This window comes from Gadus chalcogrammus, chromosome 14, assembly GCF_026213295.1.
Source record: "Gadus chalcogrammus isolate NIFS_2021 chromosome 14, NIFS_Gcha_1.0, whole genome shotgun sequence".
Classification (NCBI taxonomy): Eukaryota; Metazoa; Chordata; class Actinopteri; order Gadiformes; family Gadidae; genus Gadus; species Gadus chalcogrammus.
Genome location: NC_079425.1, coordinates 9012623 through 9039146, shown reverse-complemented (window position 1 = coordinate 9039146; position 26524 = coordinate 9012623). Strand labels below are relative to the sequence as shown.

Genomic DNA, 26524 nt, shown 5'->3' with positions numbered 1-26524 from the left:
CCAGCAATCCATGCACCACACCCTGCACTCGGCAGCCGATTTTCACACTTCAACTCAAACACCTTTTCTTTTTGGCCCTTCTCATTACTTTCATACATTCGATACCATCGTAAAAAAAATAGGCCTATGGCAGGAGATATATTTTAAATATGCAAATTGTACAAAAACGAATACACTGAAGTAACCTGCTGATATTATAATATTGTTACTGGCAATAGAGCAGCAATTGCTAGAACCGAGCAGAAATCATTTCAAAACAGCAGATACAACCCAAGTGTATGTTTATAGCTCCAACAAACGTGATCAAATGGATGATTATCAAAATAGACACACAAAAAAGAAAAAAAAGGAAGAGAGAACAACTTCCTTACCAATGCGATAGTCTCTTCAGTATGCAATCCAGTGTTTGCGATCGTGTATTTCCCCCTGCCCTACAGTTCTGTTCCCCCCTGACAGAGCTGGCCGGTGTAGGGATGGTATGCTGCTGTTTGGCGATGGTCCTATAGAGTGGAGGAACTTCTGACTTCGACTTGTCTCAAAAGTGCCTTATATAGAGAAGGAGACCCCTTTCGAACGGAAAAAAAAACCGCTCTAGCCTCTCACTCCCTTGCTTTCTATCCTCCCTAAAGTAGGCTATGTTCTTGGCAAACAGCGTAGGCTCTACAACGCACTGGCGAGCAACCTTCAAAGAAAAAACTAAGAATGGAGATCAGTCGCACTTACGGTCTTTGAAGTCTACTCGGGGATCTTGCTCTAGTCCTATTCATATAGTACTATGAGTATTATGATGCATGTAATAGTGGTGGAGGCCAATGTATATAAAACGGGCACAGTGTCAGTCCGGCTTTGGCATCATGTTTTTACGATGACAAAAACATCAAAACTTAAGTTAAGTTAAGTAACGACGGTATTTGACAGCATATTTACAGACAAAAAAATACTTTGAACAGTAGTTTAGAAAGAAAAGCTCAAATTCATAAATTCTAGCCCTAATATAATTGTTTCGCATGTAAGATACAGTATACCGTTTTTTTTTATTTGATATGGTTAACTTAAGGTATTGGGTAGGAAATGGAATGTGCTTCATCGAATATTCATTCATTAGTATCGAGTAAAGCATGAACAATTAGGGACCTGAAACGACGGTCCTAGGATTGCGGTCCTGAAACGGCAGCCTCCGGTATTGCAGGAACATACTGCTCTGCTAATGGTGGGATAACCACCGCTCAGGTTATGGCCAGGAAGCCCTTGGATATTATCTTGTTATACTTCGTGTATCCAGAGGAGGGTGCCGGTTTTCTATCTATAATAATATTTTTGGCATCAGACCAGGAGAACTTTGAATTACCCTATTGAACATCCTAATTTAATACATAGGCCTTATATGAAAACATATAGGGAGTGTTAGTTTACATGGTCAGAGGACAACTAGATTGATGAAAGGGTTTTAGGTTGTTTTGATCAGAATTATCCTGCCCTCCCTAATCAGGGGTCCCCCCTTTGGATTTGTTCAATCAGGACAAGCAATGCAAAGGTAACAGCAACAGTGCAATTATTTTCAGTGTGCACTAATAAGAACAACAAAACCTATCATACCACTATATAAATAAAATCTCAACAATGCTTAGAAAGATACAATTGATAAAAGACGCTATTAAGGCTTATTAAAGACGCTATTAAAGACGCTATTAAGGCTTAATTAATAAATAATACTTAGTCTAAAACAAAATTACCCTTAAGCTTATAAGTTATGTTGTTCATGCCATTATATTCTGAAATACATTTCAACTGACATCTGAAAGGCTTGGCTTTAAAACCGTAAAGGGTGATTTGCTTGAATTCTAAATGTTACCTTTGTAAGCATGGAAATAAATGTTTTAGAATTGTATTATTATTTTTTTTTACAAAAGTAGGTTTATTGCAGCCTGGTTGTAGAAGCAACAGGTGGATGGTTAAACGTACAGCGTAAACACCCACCCACACACAAACACACATACACAATGAAGTTAATATTTGGAGCCAGGAAATCCATGAAGATTGTGATTTGGTAACATGTTGAATGACAGGCTTCTTGAATTAGGGAGTAAATACCTGGGATTCATACATCAAGGCTGTTGTCAAGATTAAATGATTCTGAGTCAACAAACAGCAGAATGAACACGCATTGAAACTCGCTACAGCTCATGAAAACCCCAACACACAAAGCTTTTTTAATTGTATACCAAGTTATTCCTTCCTCAATCATTCATCCCCGCAATAATAACCCACTGCATACCTAAACCTTGCTGCTTGTGGCCTTCTGTGGCCTCCAATTATATACAGTCAGTCTCGTATAGTGGAATGTAAGGTTTATAGGTTATGAGCCAGGGTAAATAGCAATGAACATGAGAAAACTAGGCAGCTTGAATACAGAACCCTTTTATGCAAGGTTAAGAGCAGCAGACCATGTTCTGTGATACTATGGGTGAGATGGTTTTTCTTGATAAGTAGAGATCTCCTAATCTTGGCTTTCTGTTGTACACATATTTAAAATAAGGATATGTGTAGGATATAATCAAAACCACTTTAGGATGACAACCTCTGCACAGGAACACATAAAAACACATTTAAATGGCAATTCAATTCATTTTGATGCCGTCGTTCTAAGCCAGGCTCACAACCACAAGAATATAGTCATTACAAATTTCTTGGTTTCCGCTGACTTTACAGGAGACCAGTCTTCTTCGTGGTAAGAACAAACCACTCAAAGCTTTAAAAAAGCAAGACAGAGCCAAAGCAACTATAAACGTCAAATTCTTGAGTGGTTGAAAGAGGCACCTCTGAGTATAGGTGGTCTATCAGTGTACAAGGTTGTAATTTATCTTCCATGCTGTTGGCTTTATTCACAGGCCAGCTTGTAGTTGTGTTTTAACATTTTAAAAAAGTCTTCAATCGGAATAGTCAGGTTTGCAAGTGAAATACTGCTTTTCCTACAGTTGGCCATATGTGTAGTTTAGTAGGAATTAAAAGGGAGGAAAACACTTAGTTGGCAGATTGTTTACCCTTTAACAGGGCATGAGAAGGTGTGCTAGGGACATGCTAGTTAAAACGATTCAACCAACCAAGTTACTTTGAAGGCCAGGTAGAAGATACAAATGATAAGGGGTTGACATATTTGGGGACTTGCTACAAATGGAAATAAACACAACCTTTAAGGATCTTTTAATTTTTCATCCTTTATTTAATCATTTGTTTTGGTTAATTGTGCACATTATCCCGTAGGCCAGTCCAAGGTGTAGAAACTGCAGATATATTAGAAAGCCAAGTAATCCTCTGTCTGCTGTAAGCAAACTGTGTTCTGCACAACCCTTTAATTGAACAAATAAAAATAGAATGCTAAAGGCTTAAGTTTAATGGACAGTATAGGTTCTGATTCGCAGGTCAATATCTTAAATCGTGGCAAAGTGTTAGAACACATTGAAAATGACGACATCATTGAAGCCTTTTACCAGAACGTTACATGACCAGAGTGTGATAAAATGTTTACAAGTCAGACTGGTTAGGTGTTTATTTTATTTTTTTTACAGTTTCACCTCCCAAACTACCTCAAAAGGGAAAAGAAATGTCACAATGGGTACATTAAAGATGGGTTACAAATCCATTAGCAAATTTCCTTTCATCAGCAATCAATAAACAAAAACCTTTCCTGTAAGGAATGAAGCAGACGTATGTTACGTGTTGTTAAGTTGTGTGACAATAGAAGTTGGAGGTTAAATGTTCTTAATATTCCATGGAAGGCAGCAGGTCCCATGTCTTTTGGTTTTCCTGGCAACTTTTTGAAAACCACAACAGAACATATACAGCTGAAGCAGTACCAAATGTATCGCCGAATAGAAGTCGCCCAAACATTCAAATTGAGGGTATAGGATGAATTGAATGAAAAAAAAATACAGTCCTGGGTACTATTGTTCAAGCTATACAAGATATAGCATATTAAATTATAAATTGAAACGAAAAAAATACAAATTTAGGAATCTGTATACCAGTACCTAAAATGCATGAATGGCCGATTTGTGGTTTGCAGCAGTGTATGCAACTGCCACAATAGACAAGAACCATTGCCAGCCGAGTACCTCACTTCAATAAATCTCCAAGAACATGGAATTGGGACAAAGCAACAAAATGATCAGATTTTCTTTGGAAAAAGTTGACAATATGGATATTGAGCAACCAGGTGGGTAAAGCTCATTATGACCGCTTTATTTTTAATACTGAGTTTGAAAACGGATGGTATTTAAAGCAAAAGATCAGAATAAATCGACTGTAAATAAAGAATGGGAAATAACTTTTCAAGCAAAGTGTTCGATTTTATTCATTGTGCTTTAGCGACGGAGAATTTTTTGTATTAGCAATTACAATGCAACATTTCCAGGAGGCATGGCTTTTTTGGGAGTGCGGTGACAAAACAGGGAAGATCAAAAAATGACAAAAGCAATATTTTAGTAACCAAAAAAAAAGCTGATGCAATGCAATAGCAATCAATGTCTTCAACAAAAGCAAAAATAATTTACTTGTGTGCACATTTTGGGGATTTTTTTTTTAAGCCAAGCACAGGTGCCACTTGTTTTCCACGGTTTACCTACATCTTCGACGAGCATAATGAGGTCCCACATAAAAAACAACTAACGTAATATCTATAGAGACTAGGTACATTGTCCCAGCACTTTAGACATTGTATCCACAGATGCTGCCATTATAGGACCAGGCTCGTTGAGAATGAAAACAATTAAATCATGAACCTATAAGGCAGCCCCCCTCATTTCTGCCATTTTAAGGAGTACAGGAGCGATGTGGCTCAGAATAACACGGATGTTACGTTTACACCGCTGTAACCTTATTTCAGCCAATACAGAAAACGATGGAAAAGGAATACATGGAGAAGGAAATGCATACTGATCAAGAGCAGGATGGAATTTGCAAATGGCACTCATCTTCATTTGTCGCCATACTTCCACAGACATTATTCAGAGCCTGCGGCCAAGCACAGGAGCCAGCCAGGCGCTGAATGAGTTAACTTGATTTCATTTGAAATGTATTTAAATGCACACAAAAAAATGTGCATCCTTGTGTTCTTGCCTTTAATAGGTGATTAGCGTTTGTCCATGGAGGCTTCTCATTATCGTTTTCTAAAGCGCTTAAAAATGTGTTTAGATAGTTCTAACTCTAAACCCCTCGAAAATAACACGGTTCTCTCAATCAAAGGAAGCAGTTTTCTGGTTAATTTTTAAAACCTCCTTACTTTGCCCTCAGGTGGCTCATGTCTTACCAAGTTTTTAAAAGCATCAAAAACAGAAAAAACAAGAGAAACTAAAGGAGAAATGGAAAATGGCGGCAGCGACGGGAACCTCCAGAGACGTACGCGGTGACGTCATGTAGTTTGCTGGTGGTGGGCTTCTCCTTTGACTCGTTTTTCTCCTCAATGCTCTACGGCGTATTCCGTCGGGGTTGTTAGTCTGCCGCCAATTCGATACCATAAACCGTTCTCCCCTACGGTTCCGCGAAACACTGATCAGTCCAAGACATCTTTCTTTCGAGTGAATAAAAAAACACAAGAAGAATTTGGAAGGTAATCCAAACAAAAAAAGAATCCCAATGGTCCAACTGTAGCCCAGTGTGGTAGTTGTGTGATTCCGTATGAACCAAGCTGTAAGCTCAGTTAGAGGTAACGCTGTCCCGATATACGACATCCCCCCCTCCCCAAAACCCCCCCAGAAATCCCCCATACCTTATAACAGTCCCTCCTTGTGGCATAAAAAAACAGCAGTGGTGCACAGAGAAGAGAAAGCAGTCACTGGGGGGGGGGGAAGGGGGGGAAGGGGGACATTGTCACTCTTTTTGAATGCAGCGCGCTTCGCTCACTCAACCACAAAAACAATGCAAGGGACACGGTGAAGGAACAGCTGGTTCTCTGGAAAGCAGGACATGTGGGGGGGGGGGGGGGGGGGGGGGAAGAGAAGAAATCAAACTTGTAAGAGAAGAGGGCAGTGTTCTTGTTCATGGGGTGTGCATGTGAGAATCTGAGTGTAGTCGAGAGCAATTTGAAACTGGTGTCTAAAAAAGTTGAGAACTGTCGTGTTGGGTGTGAATGGGCAGGTGTGTGCGTTTGTGTGTGTGTGTGAGTGTTTGTTAGTGTGGGGGTTGGAGGGGGGAGCAGGGACGTCTACAGCAGGTCCACCCGGCGGTAGTACAGCAGGTATGCACTGCGCTCCGCAGATTGCTTCACCACGTGGTACTGGTTGATAACTTTAACAGCCTGGTCGTCGATGCGCAGCCAGCCGTTCAGACCAATGTGGAAGACATCTGTAGTGTAATGGCCGCCCGTTGCACTGTTTCCGTGGTGATAGACAACTGGGGTGGGGGGGATTGGCAATGGAAAACAAAGTCAGACCATGTCATTAATATCTGCCCTGGTGAAGTAACAGAGTGCATCAAATTTAAAGTTAAGAAACAATCAATAATTTTCAATGAATTCCAACCACACCTGCAAATAGCCTATACATTCTGAGGCCTTTCACCACTTTACTCCGCACTCCAGTGGATAACAGATCTGAAAGAAATGTATAAATACAAACACATTTATCTCTAGACCGTTGTGACGGAATCCTAGCACCGTAGTTCGGTTTTAACAATCATCCTCCATGTGCGCAATGGAACATAATATCACTGCACTCATTCCCTTTGTCAAAATGTATTGAAACCATCATTCTACAATAACATTTCAACCAGGAACATTCGAGATGTGAAACGCATGTTGCTGCATACGTGTCCAGACCTACGCCATGAAACACATCCCCTAAATAGAGAGGAGTGTTCCAATCACAAGACTAAAGTGTAGTGAGAAGAAGTAATTAGTCAGAAGTTAGTTGGAGAAAACGCCATTGGTCCTCATGGGATGTTTAGATCTTAAATGTTCAAGGAATATCTCCCCAAAAGCCGGGGACAATATGTTGCCTTCCTGTTCCTTGTTGCAGCTGGGGGAGGTGTTTTTTTGAGTAACTGTGAAGGCTTTTGTACAATCGAGGGCTCGTACCTTTGCTGATTTCCAGATCGACAGGGTAGTCAATGTGTTTGGTCAGCTTCTGGCATCCTCCAGTCTTCTCAAACACAAACCTCTTGAGATGGAGAACCAGCACCGGGGGCAACTCTTCCAGAGTCACTCTCCGACTGATCTCAATCTATGGCGGGATAGAGAGAATGCCCTTTAGTGCTTCGGAAGGAAACCGCCACAGCCCCCAAAGGATAGCCCCATAAAGTGCAATGCCATCTCAAAGTTTAATACAGGACGTTTAACAGAACAAGCGGTTCTCAGTACTATTTGAGAGCTTTGATGTGGACTGAAGGATTGCTTAAAGTACCAAAAGGCAAGTTCAAATGGGTTTATAGTTACTCTAAAACCCCTGAAATGGTTGTCTCAATCAAGGAAGCAGTTCAGTTAGAATGCTTCCCCAAATTATCTGCCTCTAGAACAAGGCTTATTCCCATCCTCAATTTAGAAAAATACACAAGCCAACTCCCTTGCAAATTTGCTTTGCTATGACGCAGATGTTCCATGACAAAGCTCGGACAATACATGGGAAGCCTTTCTGTGTTTGAAAGACAAGCCATTATGCTCAACATACTATCCTCAGTATTGTCAAGCTGCATGGCAAACTGCATGCAAGGGTTGTGTCTAACAATCCTTTTACTTTGAACTTGACAATACATGACACATTGAAACTAGAGTTTTAAAATGGAGGTAAGAGAAGTAAATATCATTACAGATAAGTATAGGAACGAAGCTGTACTCTGGGATCCGCAGGACACGGTCCAAAAGTCCTGCTGGACATCCGATACCCCATCCCACCTTCAGCTCAGCCAATCCCGCTACCACGGTTTGGGCGACAAAGCCCAGGGGTACAGCCCAGTTACATTTAATAAAGTATACATTTGTAAGGTAAAAATACTTCTAAGAGTTTATGGTCGGCTAAATCCCGCTCCTTGCTTTTATTTCCATCCATTGTTAATCGATGTACATTGTGTTTGGGGACTGAGCCAAAGGGGCTGATTGGTCACTGCTTTGGCTGTCACAGCCCCACACGGCCGTGTCAGCGGCCCGGAGGTCGCCGATCACAGCGAGGACGATACACTTCCTGTCAAGGTATCGACTGGCCCCAGAAGCCGTTGACCGGGCATCCGGGCTCATGCACGACTAATCGACGCAGGGTCGAGCTCGTTGAGAATCCGCCACAAAAATGTTGGAAGGTTTTAAATTATAGTGTACACTGCGTAATTCGTAGTGTAGCAGCGCGTCTCATGGATAAAAAAAAAACCTGCAGTTGTCTAGGGACATTGTTCACTTTGAAAGGGACTCCAATTTATATTTTGAATATTGGGTGGCTATTAGGTGCAGATTTAGGCTATTGTTTATATTTCAGAAATTTAGTTTATCTTGCCGTGCTTATTTCAACAATCCGATCGTATGAAGCAACACAGAAATGTAGTGTTCTTTTCACAAGATCGTTTCTTACTCCAGAAATAGTTTGGATGACTACTTTTACTTCATTATCATTAATGACTCGACTAGCGAGGTTAATAAAGATATTGGCTTCTCTACAAACCTCTGCTTATTGCTTGAATGTTTATAGAAGTGCTTTTTGTTTTTCCTCTGAAGGGTACTTGAGGCTCCGAGTTATGTCTTGCCCATTGCTAACCTCCGAGAACAATCGTGGTACATCATGTTCTAGGCCAGCTTCTGCCCACAGCAATGCTATAAACACAGGGGAGGAGTGGACCCGAGACGGGGCACAGCAGACATACCTCCTGCTTAGTCTTGGAGGTGTAGCCCTGGACCGACTCCCGGGCCACCAGGGTTTCCAGGGCCTCCTGAACCGTGCGGATCTTCTCGGACTGGATGTCCAGCTGCAGGGTGAAGAAGGGCTGCAAGGTGGCTGACTCCTTAGAGTTCTGCTGGTACACCACGGATCTAACAGGGAGACAAGGACTATGAGTAATAGTTGTGGACTCTTCGTGCCCGCTGTACAAATTAGCATTTCATGGCGTTCAACATTGATACATTTTGCAGTTCTGACTGAAAATACTTCAGTATTTCAAGTATCAAGTTTATTATAGCCATTTCAACAATATAGAAAATACAGTTGATAGGAGTGTGGTTTGGTATGCTCACATGTATCACACAACAATAACAACACAACAAAACAAGACAAAAACGGCACATAAATAACAAGTACAACACTTAACACACATAAAAAACACACAATGCACGTTTCGCAGAGAATTGCATGTCATTAGAATTCCTGTTCTCCTGCGGAATAACCATTGCATTCAAATCAGGTTGTTGGAATCTATCCCTGCCAGAGAGTGCAAATCAGACACCAAGACCATTTAACCCAGCACTGCCTTTCTATCCGGGTGACATTGAACCAGGGAAAACCATCCTCTGGAAAGCTGGGGAAACGAGTGGGGGCTTGGAACGCGCCCAGCTAGGACCTCGTACAGCGTGACATTTAGGCTTCCTACACTGACACTAGAAGCTTACTCCACTAGTTTGGAGACTCTGCAGTTTGCAAACGTGAAAACGTAGAACTTTGGCATTTAAGGCTGCGGACCACAGACGAACCACAGGGGCTGTTATTGTGACAAGAGCTGAAACCCAAAGGTCTGGTGTCTGGCTAGACGCACCCTGTAGCAGGGTTGTTTGTGATGGTACGGTGTATGCTGAGGTTGGTCCTTAGCAGCAACAGGCCCTAGGTTAACCCAGTTAACCATGGCACAATACTATTCTGGCTCTCTGTTTATACACGTTACATCGAGGATCAAGCTTAGGGATACAAGTTTGAAGCCAAATCCAAGATAAGGTCATAGAAGATGTGTGGAAAAGCCTACAGCATACCTGATGTGTCCCCCAAAAATATCAGTGATGGGAGTGCTGACAAAGTCAGCTTGGCGTGTGATGGAGGTCTTGTTTCGGGGTCCGACCTGCTCCCACTCCTCCTCGCTCTCTTCCTCCTGTTTGTCCGCAGCCTGGTCCTCTTCGGGCTGGGCCGCGGGCCCATTGCGGGTTGGGGATTCTGAAGGGGTCCAAAGAGAATGACAATAAACAATTGTAGTAGAGGTAGTGGACCAATGGTTTAAATGGGCACGCGTTAGCCCTGGATTAAGTTACTCTCACTGTAGCCATCACTTTAGGTTGAAATTATTTTTTCCACTTATATCAGAGTTCACTTGTCTACAAAACAAGGAGTTTATATTGATTCAGCAAAAAATTAATAATTCCATTTAAATATTAAATATAATCTTTTGTGATAGAGTGAAAACAATTTAACTTGTAAATTAAGTAACGGAAACTCCAAATTAGTTTGGAGTCATTTGGACTAAGTTCGTTAAACAAACATAAAAAATTATGTGCCTTAGTTTCACTCTGACCTCAAGCGACACAATTGGTCTGGATTAGTGAGCATGTGATTGGTGTAGCATGCCTAGGAAGAGTGGCTGTCATCACAGCTTACATAACGTGGAAATATATTCCACATGCCATATAAATATAAAACAAACATGGCAAATACAGAGCAAACCAACAAGCAAACAAAATAGCTCATCTTATACTGAATGATATTATATTAAATGACAATGCAACATAAAACAAAGACACTATGTTTGAAAGCCAATAAATGCATTTTAAAACAAAGTACATGCGCTATATTTCACAAATGCATTGCTATTTTGTGTTTAGATCACTTCCACTACATTTTATATTCTCAATTTGTATTATTTTTGTATACATTTAGTCAAAGTATCTCCTCTGGGTTAAATAGAGTACCCTTCTGTCTGCCAAAATACAAAAACAGCCATCACTACTTTAATAGCACAATGAAGGTCAACGGGGAGTTCATGCGGTTCAGGCCTTTTTCCCTATGCCATCAGACCCTTCTCTGTTTCATTGAATTCCGATCATTCTGATGAGCATGTACCGTCTTCATGAGGCGAGATGAGTTTCTTCAAGGCCAGCATCTCCTCGTGCAGTCCGTTGAGGGTGAAGCCGAGGTACTCCTCTGCATCCTCTTGCCGACCCTGAACACACAACACCGTTTCCCCACACCAATTAAACATTGTTTCCTCACCTCGAATCGCCACAACTGCATTGACGCAATGCACGCGTGTTGCACACACTCGCATGAGTCAACCGGGAAACTTGTGCGAGTGTTCATGGAACGGACTGGACACGCAAGATAAGATGAACTGAGAAGCGCTCATCAACAGAACTTGTGCTGAATCCATCAAATAGTTTCAATTTGAATCATGAATGAGTCATCAGCAATTATAAAAAAAAACATTCTGTTTACTGACTGCATATTACTGAGTACATAGAAAAGAAAAAAGGGTTTATGACATTTTAATCTGGGTACGATGGCGAAGCAAAATCCTACCTTCTCGGAGAGACTTGACTTGATGAGTGTAAGTAGCCTATAAATGTACGTTGGCTCAAAGGGTACACCTGGTCGAATGTCTTTCACTAGCTTATCACCAGCAGCTGAGAATTGAACAAGAGCATTAATAACAAAATGAGAAAAATCAATGGCCAAACTTGAGGACGTCAGGATGCAGGCAGACCGACTTACCTTGATGTTTGGGTTTTGATGGCACGGGCATGTTGTTGAACTCATTTACAAGCCTAACACTGTTGGGAGCGGAGAGGTATACACAGTGGTGGTTACTGATCAAGGTACGATTGCTCATTCACAATGAACCACCATCTGGATAAAACGTGTTTGTGTGATGAAGGAAGGAGTTCCGGGTTACTTACAAGTTGTCTATCATGGGTGTGGAGGTGCAAAGTCTCTTGGAGTCATTATGCAGAGGAATGGACTTCATTAAGTGATACATGGGTGGGCATGCAATCAGCGCCTGTAGGGTCTGAAAACTGAGTTAAGAGGAAACAGCCACTCTCCATTGCGATTGATGCATCATTGACACCCATATGCTGCATTGAAACTTAACTTACAGATGAGAGCATTCATTAAAAAAAGAAGCTTGCCATCACATTCAAATGTCTCATTTTGAATAAGCCTGGAATGAAATAGAAGACCAAAAGATGTAATTTTGTATAAGTCACATCATGGCATAAAGGTGCTCCTCTCCCAACTGTAGAAATGTCAGGGAATAGGGAAAGCGTTTCTCTTTAGTCATCACTTTGCACATACTGGTCTGGTTAGATTAAAACACCAGACAACCAGGGATTTTCCTGGCTTTATTTTGGCGTCCTTCTACGTTGTCGTCCCGTGTTGAGACGTGACATCACAAAACAGTGGAAACCATTACATCGCTCATCTCAAATTGCAATGCATACCAAACAGAGCAATATATTGTTGAGACCGGGCAATTTTCATTCTGCTCACCCTCTTCAAGTGAATATGGTATTGAGCAAACAAAGTGGGAAATTCCCTGCAATTATTGGGATGCATTCACATGACCTCTATAGACATAGCTATCAAGAATGCATCAGGTCAATGGTAGGCCAGAGGGCACAATTACGAATGTAAAAGGATACAGCGTTGATATAACACCAGTTCCCCTTGTTGATCAGTCCCCTTGGTTGTAAAGACACTGGTTTGTGTATCAACTTCACATTGTCAATAAGTTCTGGAAATGAAAAATTGTTTAAAAACAAAATGAACAACTCCATGCAGTCAAATTAAATGTACCCTTCCGAAACACATCGGTTGGGTATTATGCGGGCGTGTACCCACGGTTAACCAAAAGCCACCATGTCCCTTATTCCACTCTACCCTCATTTGCAAATGACACAACTGGTTTGGATGAGTGTGAGCAAGGACAGGCCTTACTACTACCATGGTAACGTGGACAAGTATTCAACACAATGCATACACAACACAAATGTTGAAAAAAAAAAAAGGCATATAACACCAATATAGGCAACAAAAAGTAAAAAGCGTGCAAAGAAAGCACAACCAACTCAATGCTGCCATCTGGTGGGGACGAACAATCATAGAGAAGCAACAGTGTCTTGCTGCCAGACACGCATAATGAAACGATAGCACCCAAACCGACCACAGGCGCCAATCTCGAGAAGACAAACGCATGCATGTGGTAATAACACTACCTGCAAGTTTAGGGGCCAAAGGATCCTCTGACACATGGACAGGGCTCTCTTTGACCTCCCCGGCTTTCTCCGGTTGCTTTGGCACCACAGGGGAGGGCGCCACGACCTCCACCACGTTCTTCACCTCCACAAACGCCTGAGGGCCCCCAGGCGGAGGCTTGGACTTGTGGAAAAGGCTAGCCCAGGATTTGGGAGGGTTGGCCGAAGGGGCGGACGACGCGTGAAGCTGCTCGGACACAAGCGGGGCCGCAGAGTCTGGGGAAGCCGGCTGAACGGGCCCCGACGCCTCGCACCGCTCCTCCGCGGGCCCCTCCGTGCCGTCCACGGCGTCGGGTCCGGCCAGCCCGTTGGCCACCCCGAAGTCCCCGGCCTCCTCCGGCGGCGGGGGGGCGGCGGGTTCCGAGGAGGGTAGGGGGCCGGCCGCTGACGCCGCGGGGGGTACGGGGGACACCGGGCAGGGGAAGGGGCTCTGTGTACCGCTGTCCGGGCGCTTGGGGCTCTGGCGGCTCAAAAGGTCTGGCTGCTGATCGGCCGCCGGGGGCTCCTCGGTCAGCCCGCTGCTCTGAGAGGAGGCGGACGACGAGGACGCCGCGTGGTTACCGTCCAATAAAGAGGCGGCTCGGCCCGTTAAGTCCAAAGAGGAGAGGCCAGGGCTAACACAAGTCCTCTGGTCGACTGTGGCCGCGGGGGCAAAACTGGCTTGCGCCGCCGCAGCCGTCGGTGTGGCAACAGAGACGGGGCCAGAGGAACAGAGTTCGGCGCCCGACAGCACTTGGGCAACCACATTGTCAACACCGTGGTTTGGGGCACCGAGTGCATGTCCATTCAGCAGCCCTGGCACGGGCAGGCCGTCTGCCATTGTTCCACCGCCCCCGCCGTACCCGGGAGACCCCTCAAGGTAGTTGTAGTATCCCGGGGGACGTTTTTTCTTTTTCCTTCTCTCCCGAGGCCCGAGGCCTCCAGACATGCCGTCCATGTCCTGGCCGTCGGGCCCGTCCTGGCAGTCCTGCCCGTCCGGGCCGTCGGGCCCGTCCTGGCAGTCCGGCCCGTCCTGGCAGTCCGGCCCATCCTGGCAGTCCGGCCCATCCTGGCAGTCCGGCCCATCCTGGCAGTCCTGGTGATTGGCGACAGCGGATGCCATGGAGTCTGGACCGTCCAGCATGTCGAAGTGGACGCAGTCCATCACGTCGGCCGGCGGGCCGGCGGCCTGCAGGGAGGTCTGTGTCGATGGGCAGCCCAGGATGAACTCTGGGGCCTGGGGGTTGAGGGTGCTGGACACCTTGAAGAGGGGGTCCTTCACCCCAATGGGAGTAGTGTCCATCACCTCGTCCACGCCAAACGCAATGGGCTGGTAGTCTTCTGCTGTGAACGACATTAAGTCAGCAAAGACATTTAAGAAAAAAAAGGTTTCTGCCTGCCTCTCCTTCACAATAGAAACGAGACTTTTCTCATTACAATCCATAAAATGATGCTATGTAATGCTGAACTTTGATATGCATTCTGATTTGGTTCAGACGCTTTTCAATAAATCCAACATGACAAACTAGTAAAATGTGGACTGTCCTTAGCAGTAAGCCAAAAAGGCAAAGAAAAATATAGTGTAAACATACAATTCCTAAATTAAATAAGATAAATATGAATGTATTTTTTTTATTAACAAGCTTTACATTTGTGCTTATGATTTACTTAAGTCGTCATAACCATTATATCAAGAGCAAATAGGTTATTGTTAATAGAGCATAGTGATAAACCACATCAATAAGAGTCACACAACATTCAAATTATAGGTTATTTAAGATTTTGTAAAGAGACCAAAAAGAGAAACGTTAGTAGGTGCAAGTCAGGTCAAACACATCAAGTGCCCTTCAACAGGGTGCAAGAGTCGTCTTTGAAACATGGGTCCCAGACCCCACGGAATAGCAAGTCAAAGTTGGAAAAGGATGGACTTCCTCCAATCGGCCAATTGTTAGTATTTAGAGAAAGAAAATGCAGACAATCCTGCATGTGGATTGAAATCACAACTCAATTGAAGTCAGAAGCTGTACAGATGTTAGCAATCAAATAACTATGCCCACGTCAGTAAGGTTAGAATGGGATTGCTCAGTTCAGCGCAGAGGTAACAAGACATTCAAACCTGACCCCAAATGCAGAGTTAAAGCATTATTTACAAAAAGAGGATAAAAAATATAATTTTGTCAAGTGTCAGAGCATGCAGAGCTCTAAAGATTAAACAAACAGGCAGGAAAAGATATGGACATTGTTTAGAAAGCCACCAGTTATATAATCCTGGATTTAAATTTGTAAGCAGAAGTACGACACCTATTCAAGTCAGACCCCAAACTCACCGCAAACCTGCCGTCTCAAAGACTCCATAATGTAAGGTACAGCAGGAGTGCAGTGACTTCCTAAATAATCAATACAAATCAAGGTAAGGATCAATTGTTATATGAAGAGGCTGCCATTTAAAGAAAAAAAAAACTGACACATTGGTGGCTTTAAATTTAATGAATGGTGAGGTTGGTTGTAGCTTTACTAATCAGCCTGCCATTAATAGTCCAACCAACTCAAGCTTTCTTCAATGACTTAAACACTCAAGTAAAATCATAAAGTCATGACATGGAATTATTTGCCTACCTCCAAGAGGACAGGTACTGCTTATACAATTTGAAAAGTAACTGATGAACATCAAGTAGACTTACCAGTTGACTGACTGACACAGGGGACTTTGTCATTGAATGGAGGAAGCTAAAAGAATAGTTGAGGTCAAGAGGTTAATACTCAAATACATTGGGTTTGACTGAAGTTTTACAAAAAATATAAAAATGATTGGCCAATTCTCATCATCCAGATATATTGTAATGTTTACGATTCTCCTTGATAGATGTATCAAATGAGAACAATACAAATCGGAAATAATGTTGACTGTAAATATGGGCAATATTAAATAACAGTATTGTCTTTCAAATGTTTGCACACATGCGATCCAAAGTTCTATTATATACAAATGTTTCTTACCTCAACATAACAGCGTGGAGTTACAAAGAACTGATTGATTTCGTCAGGGCTAAATTCCCCAAAGATGTACTGTGAAGAAAAAAGATAAACATTGCCAAAAGCATTAGGACAAAATATTTAGTAGTAATTAGTGGTGCAACGGTTCATGGGTTTCCCGTGATCCGTACGGATCAACCATCACGGGTCGGGACACAAGTGATCCGCGGATCGGCTGATAAAAAAAAAAAGTCTGACGTGTTTAGGTTTGGTTGTAGTCTTTTCGCTCGGTTCGCCGTATCAACAGTAGGGCTAGAACCGAGCAAAAAGACTACAACCAACCCCTCTTGCAATGAGCAATGAGTCTCCCAACCGAAATCAATGGATTTACAAAATGCCAAATAAAACACCACAGAAACTGTATTTCGCTACCAAACTAAAAAAAAGAAGATAAGGATGTCTGCATTGCCTTAGGAGAGTGTAGACTCTAAACTCTCCCCAGGCAATGCAGACATCCTGAATTGTAAATCCAGGGTTAGGGATTATTTACTATTCTATCCATGTTAAAAAATAAGGAATAATGCCTCAGATTACAATTTTTTTAAATATTGACCATGCTTAAAGGAAGCAGGATTATTACCTAATTTTTCACTTTATTTTGTTTTTACACAGTTGAAGATTTTATAAAGTCACATTTGTCTCGTTATCTTTATTGTTGATCCGAAAATGATCCGACCCGTGACTCAAAAACCGTGACATGATCCGAACCGTGAGCTTTGTGATCCGTTGCACCCCTAGTAGTAATACTTGATTGAAATGTAATTTCTGCCACTGGGGGTCCCTCAATCACGACGATAACAAAGTAGTTTGAATGTAGTTTAATGACGTTCTGAAATGTTGGATCAAGGGAATTGTTGTCCTTAACACAATTGCATGTTTGCGGACAAGTTATTGGATTAAGGTTTTATTCGGGTTACATTAAGTAACGTTTGACGTCATGTTATTTAATAGTAATGATATAGCCGCAACTACTAAAATACTTCCCTAAACAATGGTCACAACCATAATGCAATAATTTAGGTTGTGCAACACAAAACCATAACAATCAATGTTTTAACGGCGCCAAAGAGATTTAATAGAGCATGGCTGTAGTTTTTGCGATTATTTGGACACAAAAATGCAGAAGTATTTGACTTCTGAAAAGGCAGTGTACTATAGACCAACAGATTCATTCAAGCAAACTCATCTATGGAGGAAACAATTTACTGAAGCTAGTAATGTCGATTCTTCAGCTCAGCTCCGGGGAGCTGCCTGTCTTCGTGAAGACAACCAGCTTTCCTCTCTTGGCTATAATTAACTTAATCCCAGTAACACTGTAGCTGAAAAGCTCCAGCACATGCCTTCCATTGACAGTAGTGATGTTCCTTATGACTAGATTCACTGAGTTAACAGGAAGCATTCTGAACAACTAGTCTACAAAAGGGAAAATGCCTAGAAATCTATCAAAACGACGTCTAATAGTGAGCATGCATAATTGACAGCAAAAAACTGAGAGAAAATATATCAAGGTGTAGTATAAACAAAAATACCACAACATCTATACCGGGTTTGGTGTTGACTTTTTAACTGCAGCACTGGTGCTTATGGAAGATGGTTGTGACTTTTTATGGATATCATAGCAGACTGCTTAATGATTTATCTATATCTATGTCTTAATTCTGAAAATGTATTGTCGTCCCGCCAATAAATGAAAGAACTGGTCTTTCATGTATTTATTATTTATGTTCCATATATTCTTTTGTCCATGCCCAAGCGTTGGTTAATGCTTAGTATTTATGAAGGAGTAATTTAAGTCTTTTACAGGCTATTTTAACCATGCAGTAGGCTGGCGTACCCATTTATTTATCTACCTTAAATATCAATCTCCCCTCTGTCCCACAAAGGTCAGTGTGTTAAAGGTGCTCAAGCTTCGTCGTTCGGGATTCCCCTCCCCCCTTCCTACGATAAATTAACTTTGGCATAATCTGCATTTAGCGTCCTCCTTATCTTTGGCTTTACTGAAATGTAGCCAATCCTTTGAACGCTTCCTTTGTCAGTCATCAGATCAAGCTAACAATAGACCAAATGAAGTGTACAAGGGCATGATCCAATTCAATTCTTCTTAGTTTAGTTTAAGCGATTGACAGGAACTCACTTGAATGAAAGAGACATACTTTGGTGTTTTCCCAACAAGTAAACATAGTATACGAGTTCCAGAAAACATGTTTTTGAAGCCGTTTGCTGGAAATAGGTTTTAGGAAAAAATAAATCTCGCCTACGGCTATTCCCCTCCGTATTCAGTCCCTTCAGAATGCGCCGTTTCTGTTGACTGCAGCTTTAATGCAAATGAGCTGCTGTCCATTGACCAATGAGCTGTCAGAGTGAACCATAGCATGGAGGAGAAGTGATTTTTGCTGTTTGCGGACTCCTTGAGCTCTATATCTATATAAAAATAATATATAGGTAATATATCGCAGCCAAAAGCTATATGCGCCTCAGATGATGATATGATTCATAAAGACTGCGTCTGACATCTCTGGTACTTCGACAAGTAAATACTCTTAGTGGGGGTTATCTCGGCCATGGTTGAGAAGAATTGGGGGAAAGGAACTTTGGCCTTGACTCTGAAGTCAATTTTGAACCGCGACATGGAGGAGAAAGGGACTGTCGCCGAGCTCCCCCCACCGGACTGCCGCCGAAGCTTCAGTGGCAGTCCCGCAGCTCCGGCGGATGTACTCCGGGAGCTGAACTGCCGCCGAGCTGCCCCCCGCCGAAGCTGCGGGACTACCGCAGAAGCTTCGGCGGCAGTCTGGTGGGTGGAGCTCGGCTGCAGTCCGGCAGCTCAGCTCCGAGAGTACAATCCCTTTCTCCTCCATGTCCCCTCCTTTGGACTACCGCCGAAGCTTCGGCAGCTCCGGCGGAGAAAGGGATTGTACTCCTGGAGCTGAGCTGCTGGGCTGCCGCTGAGCTGCTCGTCTGCTGGTCCACAAAATCTTAGCTATGCTCTGATTGAAGGGGGGTGCGGAAGTGGGAGGTAATATTCAAATGTAACCCCTTCCTACGTAGGAGGGGTTGCCGAAACTGACTTGCTCGTTTGGGAACTGTAGGCGGGGTACTCACAGAAATGAATATCTCACTCAAGAAAAATCATGTACACAGACTTTTTTCAAAGTTTGTATGCGTGTGGGAGCACCAGAGACCCAAAACACCACAAATCCCAGGAAAGTGTTTTCATAATATGTCCCCATTAAACTCAATCAAATGGAAAATAAACATTTCCATAATAAACAGGTTTCAGCGCTTGCAATGTTTTTCTTATTTAAAGTATTCCCCAATTATCTCTAAAACGTGGAACGGTAATGCCAGCCCTCACTCACGGAGGGGTATAATAAGGATGAACTGGTAATTAAATGCAATCGCACGTTGCATTTCATTTTAGTGCAAGTCTCTTAATCCACCTATTCATATTCCAACAAATAAAGGTTAATAATCTCAAAAAGGCCTATACTGAGTCTACTTAAGTATTCAAGAAAAAGGAAAACTTTAAATTGCTAATTAATGTTTTGGTGCAATTTTTATTTTTTATTTTTTTACAAACACTGACAATGATTACACATAACTAAATATACACCGTTGCATTTTAGGAGCATTTGTTACCAAAACTCGACAATTTCTAATCCTGTATAGTTTGTTGGTGGTGCAGGGTGTCACAGGTAAATGAAAGCTACACTCGAGAAAAGACGCAATTAACTTAGTGGCAGCACAGTTAATCCTGTCGCAGCATTAAATGTTGAGATGGCAGGCATAGAAAATGCTACTCAAGCATATTATGCACATCTTTGCAAATGAGGCCCTTCAACATTGAAATGGTACTATAAGCAACGAACAGTCAACTATAATCCAATGGCCTGATGACGTCGGCCATCACAACAGAAAGAATGTCCCTGTGCCCCTTTCCACACACATGCCAAACGTGCCACACTAAGCTTCTATTGCCGTTTAGTTAAACAGAGGATTACGGCATATTAGCCATCTGCATGATTTCCATGCATTCACCATCAGTTATATTGTATCTGTCTATTTGAGTTGTACGGTGGTCTACCTCAAGTACATGATATTTGTGGTTGTCTCTTGACTGAAAAGTATATATACATCTAGGTAGTGTTGTGGGACACCGTTTTTTTTCTGTTCTATATTCAGTTGTAATTTGAGTCTTTTGTCAACAGGTTAGTCGAAATACTCCAGGTTATATTGTTATGTTATTTAACATTGTTCACAAGAAGTTGACAAAAAAAAAAACAGCCACATTATGAAGATTGACCAATGGTTTATCGGATATGTCCCGTCACCTCCCCTTTCTCGATGATACAAACAAGCAAAAGCAGTTAACACAGACACTGATTGCAGTTTTTAGTGTCAAACTCTCATTGTTAAACACAAATCATTGTATGTGTGAACCACATGATTAACCTAAATAACTACAGGGTTTCCCATTCATGTATTTGACTGGTGGCCGGCCAGTCTAATTTCTACCACCACAGTCAACAGCAATTTTAAAAAAAATATTACGGCTACAGAAGATACTGCTACCGAAGAAGTTTGGCGCAAAGGTCTTCCTCAGATCGAAAGCTTCAAAAGTATGGGAATTGTTTAAATGAGCATGCAACGAAATTGACATCTATTCACTGTGTAAAATGACTATTGCATTTCCCAGCAGCACAACCGCAATGCAAACTACACAGCTTAAAATAATAAACCAGGTGCATCTCTGGAGGGTAGACCACCAGAAAAGCCGAAAACCGTTGGTCCATCGAGTGTGATTGACAGTTTGCCAGTGCTAATACGCCCCTTGATTTTTGAAGACGAAAGAAAATACACGTAAACACAAAAAAAAACATGGTTCTGTGTGATCATTCACATGACTTTAGTGAATTCATGTTTATGAGAAATTACCAACAAGTTATTTGTAGAAGGGGAGAGCTTTGGCAATTAGTTGCTGCCAACTTAAGCACATTATCAAAGGCTCATCATCAAAGCCTTAATCGTTCGCTAGTTTTGTTGTAGTCCATTTATTTTATTCCTGTATCTTAAGACTCTAGCTCATGTTTTATTTTATAAAGCAGAAAAATAAAATTGTTCTTTCCATGATTTTCTTTTTTTTTTTCTTTAAGGAATACAATGAAGGATTCTAGGATTGACCGTGCAGTCTGCATCTTTTAAAGTCTGGTGAGGTGCTTCTCCTACAGCTAAATGCGTAAGAGGGACATGAAGACGGCCCAAAGGGGAAAATCAATCCATCAGAAGGAGGGCAAATGCTCATGTATGGTCAGATGATTTAACCTGGACATCTCATCGACACGTGGCAGGACAGTGATGCACTGGGGGAGTTTACGGATACGCTATCCAGCTAGACGTTTGTCAGTGTATGCAAGGTCAGCCCTTCATTCATTAGTGGAACACGATATGAGATGAGATCTAAAATACATCAGACCAGATTTGTTGAACGAGATTAAGTTAGCACTCTAGTGGAACACTAGTGGTCGAGGGAACATCAAAAACTCGTCCAATGCCTCTCGTAAATGGCAAAAAGGGTTATTATGCATACCATTTTAAGTTCCCCTTCGGAGGGGATGGTTAGTAGCCTGGAGCACATCCTGATCATGTAAGGTCACGTGATCAGTCAGGAGCTCTAGGTGCCCACATATATTTCCTGAAATTACAGTGGCCAAACCAGCAACTGTGTCATATGATGACATAAAATACAGGCCATCGCTGACAATACAGTAACAGCGTCTACCAAAGCAATCAGCGGTAATGTTAACATCACGTAAACACAGCCAGAAAGGCAGTTATTACAGACCTACTCAATAACAACTATTAAACAGGAACTACTGGAGATTTTCAGTGTAAAATACTCTTTCACTGTTTTCCTATATCCCGTTTATCCACTGCAGTCTCAAAATCTATGCGGGCGTCGCTAGGGCCAGACTGATCCGTGTAGCAAAAGATTGTGAGGTCATGTGATCAGGATGGTCTTCATCCTAGGTGTTAAGCAATTTGGGACATCCTTAACTGCCTCCGCTCCTCTGCTAAACCAGATGTTGTTCCTCTTGAAAATACAGGTGTAATGCAACTGATCTTCCCTTTTACTTAGTGCCATTTTGATATTTTAGTAAAATGTAATTGATATGCAGAATTAAGGCAGAAATGCAGCCAAAAACTTTTGTCCTTATAAAGACATTGGCGATGTAACCAGTTAAGGGCTGAACAAGTTATCGATTTCAAACCAACATCACGATGTAAGAACGAGATATGCAAAATCGCAAAGGCTTTGTTTAAAATCGGACTTACCGAGTGGAGATACGATTCGTATTTATTTCTATTTTATAATTCAGTAGTTAAATTAAGATGTTATAATATCCATTCATGCATCAATCAATCTCAACACATAGGCCTGGCCTAAAGGAAAGAGCCGTTTATATGTTGACTGCTTCCAATGTTGTGTTGGTCATACTACAGAATGATTTATTGCTTGTTTAGTGAATAAAAATAATCGCATACTAAAACGCAATACTGGTCGAAATAGTCGCAATTTGATCATTCCCCCAAATCGTTCAGCCCTACCCCACGTCCTATTTTTCTAATATTTATTATCGTTTTTCACTGGCTGTCGTGTCAGGTTACTGTGATCTGCTACATTTTTCTATTTACTTACGTTACCCAGAAGGACATTTCCACCCCCGCTCAAAATCAGGAGTAAACATTCTGTAAATTCTACAAATATAAGTTGTGGTAATTACCGGCTTTTTTATTAATTGTGAAAGATACATTTTCGACCTTATCGTCGGGACAACGGCCATGAGAAAGCGGTTGACTCGGCTAAGAGAGCTAGCCTGGAAATGCTAACTTTAGCTTAGCCAAGAAGAACAATCAATTGCAGATTTATGGTGATGGATTTTAATCCTGCAGCCATCACTGAGGCTAGAATGTTTATGTAAATGTTTTTCATAAAAATGGATATCCAATGAATTCCTGCTTGACTGTTGAAACCTAGATGTATCTGCAATAGCTCAGCCCTGCCAGAACAGACCAACTTCGGCCAGGTTAGCAGTGACTACACAGCGATTGTCTTTAAATGAGGCTATGCCTTTGTGGCTGTTCGGAGCATAGAGAGACAACCATGTTAGAGAGATCATAGCCCCGCCCAAGCTCGCAGAGCAATCTGGATTTACAAGCATGTTGGACCAGCGAAAACGTGCCTCCTTTTACAGATTTATCAACATAGGAACATTGCAGAAATGTCATATCCAGTGATCATTACCGAGTACCCCCCCAATCTTACACATCCTAAACAGCATTCAGTATTGTCACTAACTTACTGTCATATGTTCTACCGTTGGTATCCTACAAGTATCTGGTTGCCTTGGTTACAGAGTCCTAACATCATAATGTTGAGCATGTTCAGCTGAGGGCATATAGTTTGTCCTTCAAATTATGTTGCAGACTCAATATATTGGGAATGAACCAGCTACAAGAAGTCTACTACTATGATGATCAGTTTAAAATGATTTTAACTAAAAAATATATATATATTGGCCTTACTAAAGTACTTATTGCATGCTGCTACACGTGCACAACAAGTAAACCACCATGCTTTGAGAATTGGATTATGATTGCCAAATCCAAATCCCAAAAGATCCAGTCAATAAGTGACATTTGACCCATAAACATTCTATGACACAATTTCAGGATATGCGATCTATATTAGTTAATCCAGTTTTTATTATATTGCACAATTAATAAAAATCAAAAATAGAATTCCAAACGATTGTGGTGAAGTTTAAACCAATTCAAGCAAACACAAGTGAGTGGTGTCATCTACCTGGTTCAAAGTGACACAGTCATTTACCTCAATGTTAAATCGATTTTGACAGCTCCGAGGCAGAAATTCACTTAACAATGGTTTAGGATATTTAGTAAGTTCAGTTTATTGAAAAGCAGACCACTGACTCAGCACATATGTGCTTGGTCGCTCTTAAAATACGGGCCTATCCACATGATGGCAAACTTGTTGGAAATATTACACAACTTATGCGCTAGCGAGTTCAGTTTCATCTAACAAAACAGGTGTTGAAGGCACAACGACCACTGAAGACATTGCACCCACAAGAACGAATGATGTGCATGGTTCAAATGTCTTTTTCCAATTAAAATTGCATCAAGATCAAACCCCTTTCAGCTAAGCTATAGCCCACGCTGTCGCATTTTATTTAGCTAACTAGCAAGCTAGCTCTGGCTATGCCACACCACCTATCTAAAAGCAGCTAGCATTATTGCAATATAGTCATCTTACTCTATGACTTAATGTGATATAATTTAATCTAATCAACTAATAGAGTTTCAAAGACGATTCCATTCTTCAATAACATGAAACGATCTCTAATTATTCATTACATAGGGCCCGTCTCAGCATTGAGCAGGTGGGTTATGTACATGAACGCAGCATTTATTTCTTTGAATTAACAGTATCAAATGGGTAACAATAGCGTAACAATAATCACACCTGCTACATCCCAGATGCAATAATTGAAAAGAAAGGCATTCATTACAATCTCAATTTACAGCAAACCGCAAACGAAAGCGGACTATTTGAATGAGCGAAGACAGGGCCTGTCACCATGCTGGTGGCGTTTGAATGGGGGAACGGCTCCCTAGCCCTTATGGCAGCATTGGCAAGCACTTCCAGCACACCACAATGACACATGTACTCTGACGGCTCGATGAAAGAACAGACAGTGGTGTCGAATGCAGGGCGTATGCAACACTGTTGTGGGTCAAGTGACGACAAATACAATGATTATTTGTGAGTGCAATAAGGTAGCGTAAGACATTATTTTGCTTGCTAACGTTAGCTGCTAACTTACCTGGTTGCTGTGAGAAGCCATGCTTCCGGTGAGATTTTCTCCCCTCCTCCGATGAGATGAAAACTCTCCCAAGAAGATGTGACGGGGTGTTAGTAACCGTTAACAATGATGGCCTACTTGGACGTCATTCTCATTTTGCCACCAGTGTTTTGACAATATGACTTTAAACCATTTTACAGCAAATCATGCTGCTCCCTTACTGTCATCGCCATTTCTAGCATTTTACTCCCTTGCTAGCTAGCTACCGCGCGGTTGGTGGATACTGACAGTGACTAGCAGCATAGAATAACGAAACCCACTTCCGGCGAATTATTATTCGACTTTTAGCCTTCATAGTAAAAGTAGACTCTTGGGACTTAATCACTTTGTGTAAAATCTCAAATGGAAATGTCATATTTACCTATTTGAGGTTATTTTGATCATGGACTCCTTAACTTTTTTACCTAACATTGGTATATTTGGGGACATTGGCAGGTAAAGATGCCTATTTTTGCATATAGGCATCAGAGTAATCAAAATATATACAATAAATATATATGTAGGCTAATTTGTGAGCTTCTCTATTGTTTCAAATCATAATAGGTTGTGGGTAATCTTTCAAATAAGTTCCATCCTCCGTGGACCCTAATTAGTGCATATGCCACATCAATAAGAGTTTAGTCGAAATAAAAAGCTCACAAGGCTTTCTCTCGTCTTTATATTGCAGCTTTACATGTATGATTGCTACTTATTTTATGAAACACCCATTGCCTGCCAAGAATAATATAGGCTAATGATTTTATTCAGACATTTTCCGGTGAATTTAGCCGCAACATCAATCAAATGTTAGAATCCGATAGCAGAACACCAATTCCATTAATGTTTAATTATCATCGCTTCTTTCCCTTGCATGTAGTAGTTTTACTTTGAAAAGCAAATAAACCTAAACGGAAACAGTTTATGCACTTTTTGCTGCTCTAGAAAGGACTCCGCGTGTTTGGCAGCCGATGGATTAGATTCAGGAGGATATCGGGCTTGTACATCGTGTCGTCACAACGCAATGCCCGCCTTTGTTTCGGAAGTATAGGAGCATAAGAATCTTAATGGTAGTAAGAGTGTTTTGGTCATTGTCTAGTAATTAATCATGAAATTACGTGTCATTTTGGGGTGGCATTGTTTTATCTTATTTTGTTCTATCAGAGGGATTTTCATGCAAGACGGTTGAGAAACAACGTTTTAATTAACCTGGGATAGAGGTATATTTACATTTATTTAGGATTTGACTTTAATATAACTTTAAAAAAATCCGCTCTTCTGATGTTCAATGAAACGCAAATGAGTTCAATGTTGTGTTGTGTTGCAGGAACTAGCTGCAACACAAATTATAATAATTTAATGTTGTTGTAGCCTACTGCAGGAATATCGCTGAAAAGTG

General features: G+C 41.6%; 2 protein-coding genes across 3 annotated transcripts in view; both read right to left on the bottom strand.

Moving 5' to 3' along the window:
- Nucleotides 1–593, bottom strand: part of LOC130403941 (cysteine-rich secretory protein LCCL domain-containing 2-like) — a 10922-nt gene extending 10329 nt beyond the window's left edge. The window contains exon 1 of the mRNA XM_056608488.1: nucleotides 372–593. The gene's annotated coding sequence lies outside the window, so the exon portion shown is untranslated. The remainder of the gene's footprint in view (nucleotides 1–371) is intronic.
- A 5395-nt stretch (nucleotides 594–5988) lies between these two features.
- LOC130403278 (ubiquitin carboxyl-terminal hydrolase 10-like) lies at nucleotides 5989–25413 on the bottom strand. 2 transcript variants are annotated; one of them, XM_056607555.1, is made up of 15 exons: nucleotides 25111–25413; nucleotides 16172–16240; nucleotides 15856–15901; nucleotides 15502–15561; nucleotides 13157–14518; nucleotides 12584–12675; nucleotides 11840–11949; nucleotides 11655–11713; nucleotides 11463–11566; nucleotides 11007–11106; nucleotides 9929–10106; nucleotides 8836–9001; nucleotides 7070–7214; nucleotides 6521–6586; nucleotides 5989–6387 (listed from the first exon to the last, which is right to left on the bottom strand). In XM_056607555.1, exons 1-15 carry the CDS (start codon nucleotides 25129–25131, stop codon nucleotides 6200–6202), a joined length of 2766 nt encoding a protein of 921 aa, XP_056463530.1. In that variant the 5' UTR covers nucleotides 25132–25413; the 3' UTR covers nucleotides 5989–6199. The 2 variants fall into 2 exon arrangements, with proteins under 2 accessions (XP_056463530.1, XP_056463531.1); XM_056607556.1 differs by having other exon boundaries at nucleotides 13157–14515.
- Nucleotides 25414–26524: the final 1111 nt, after the last annotated feature.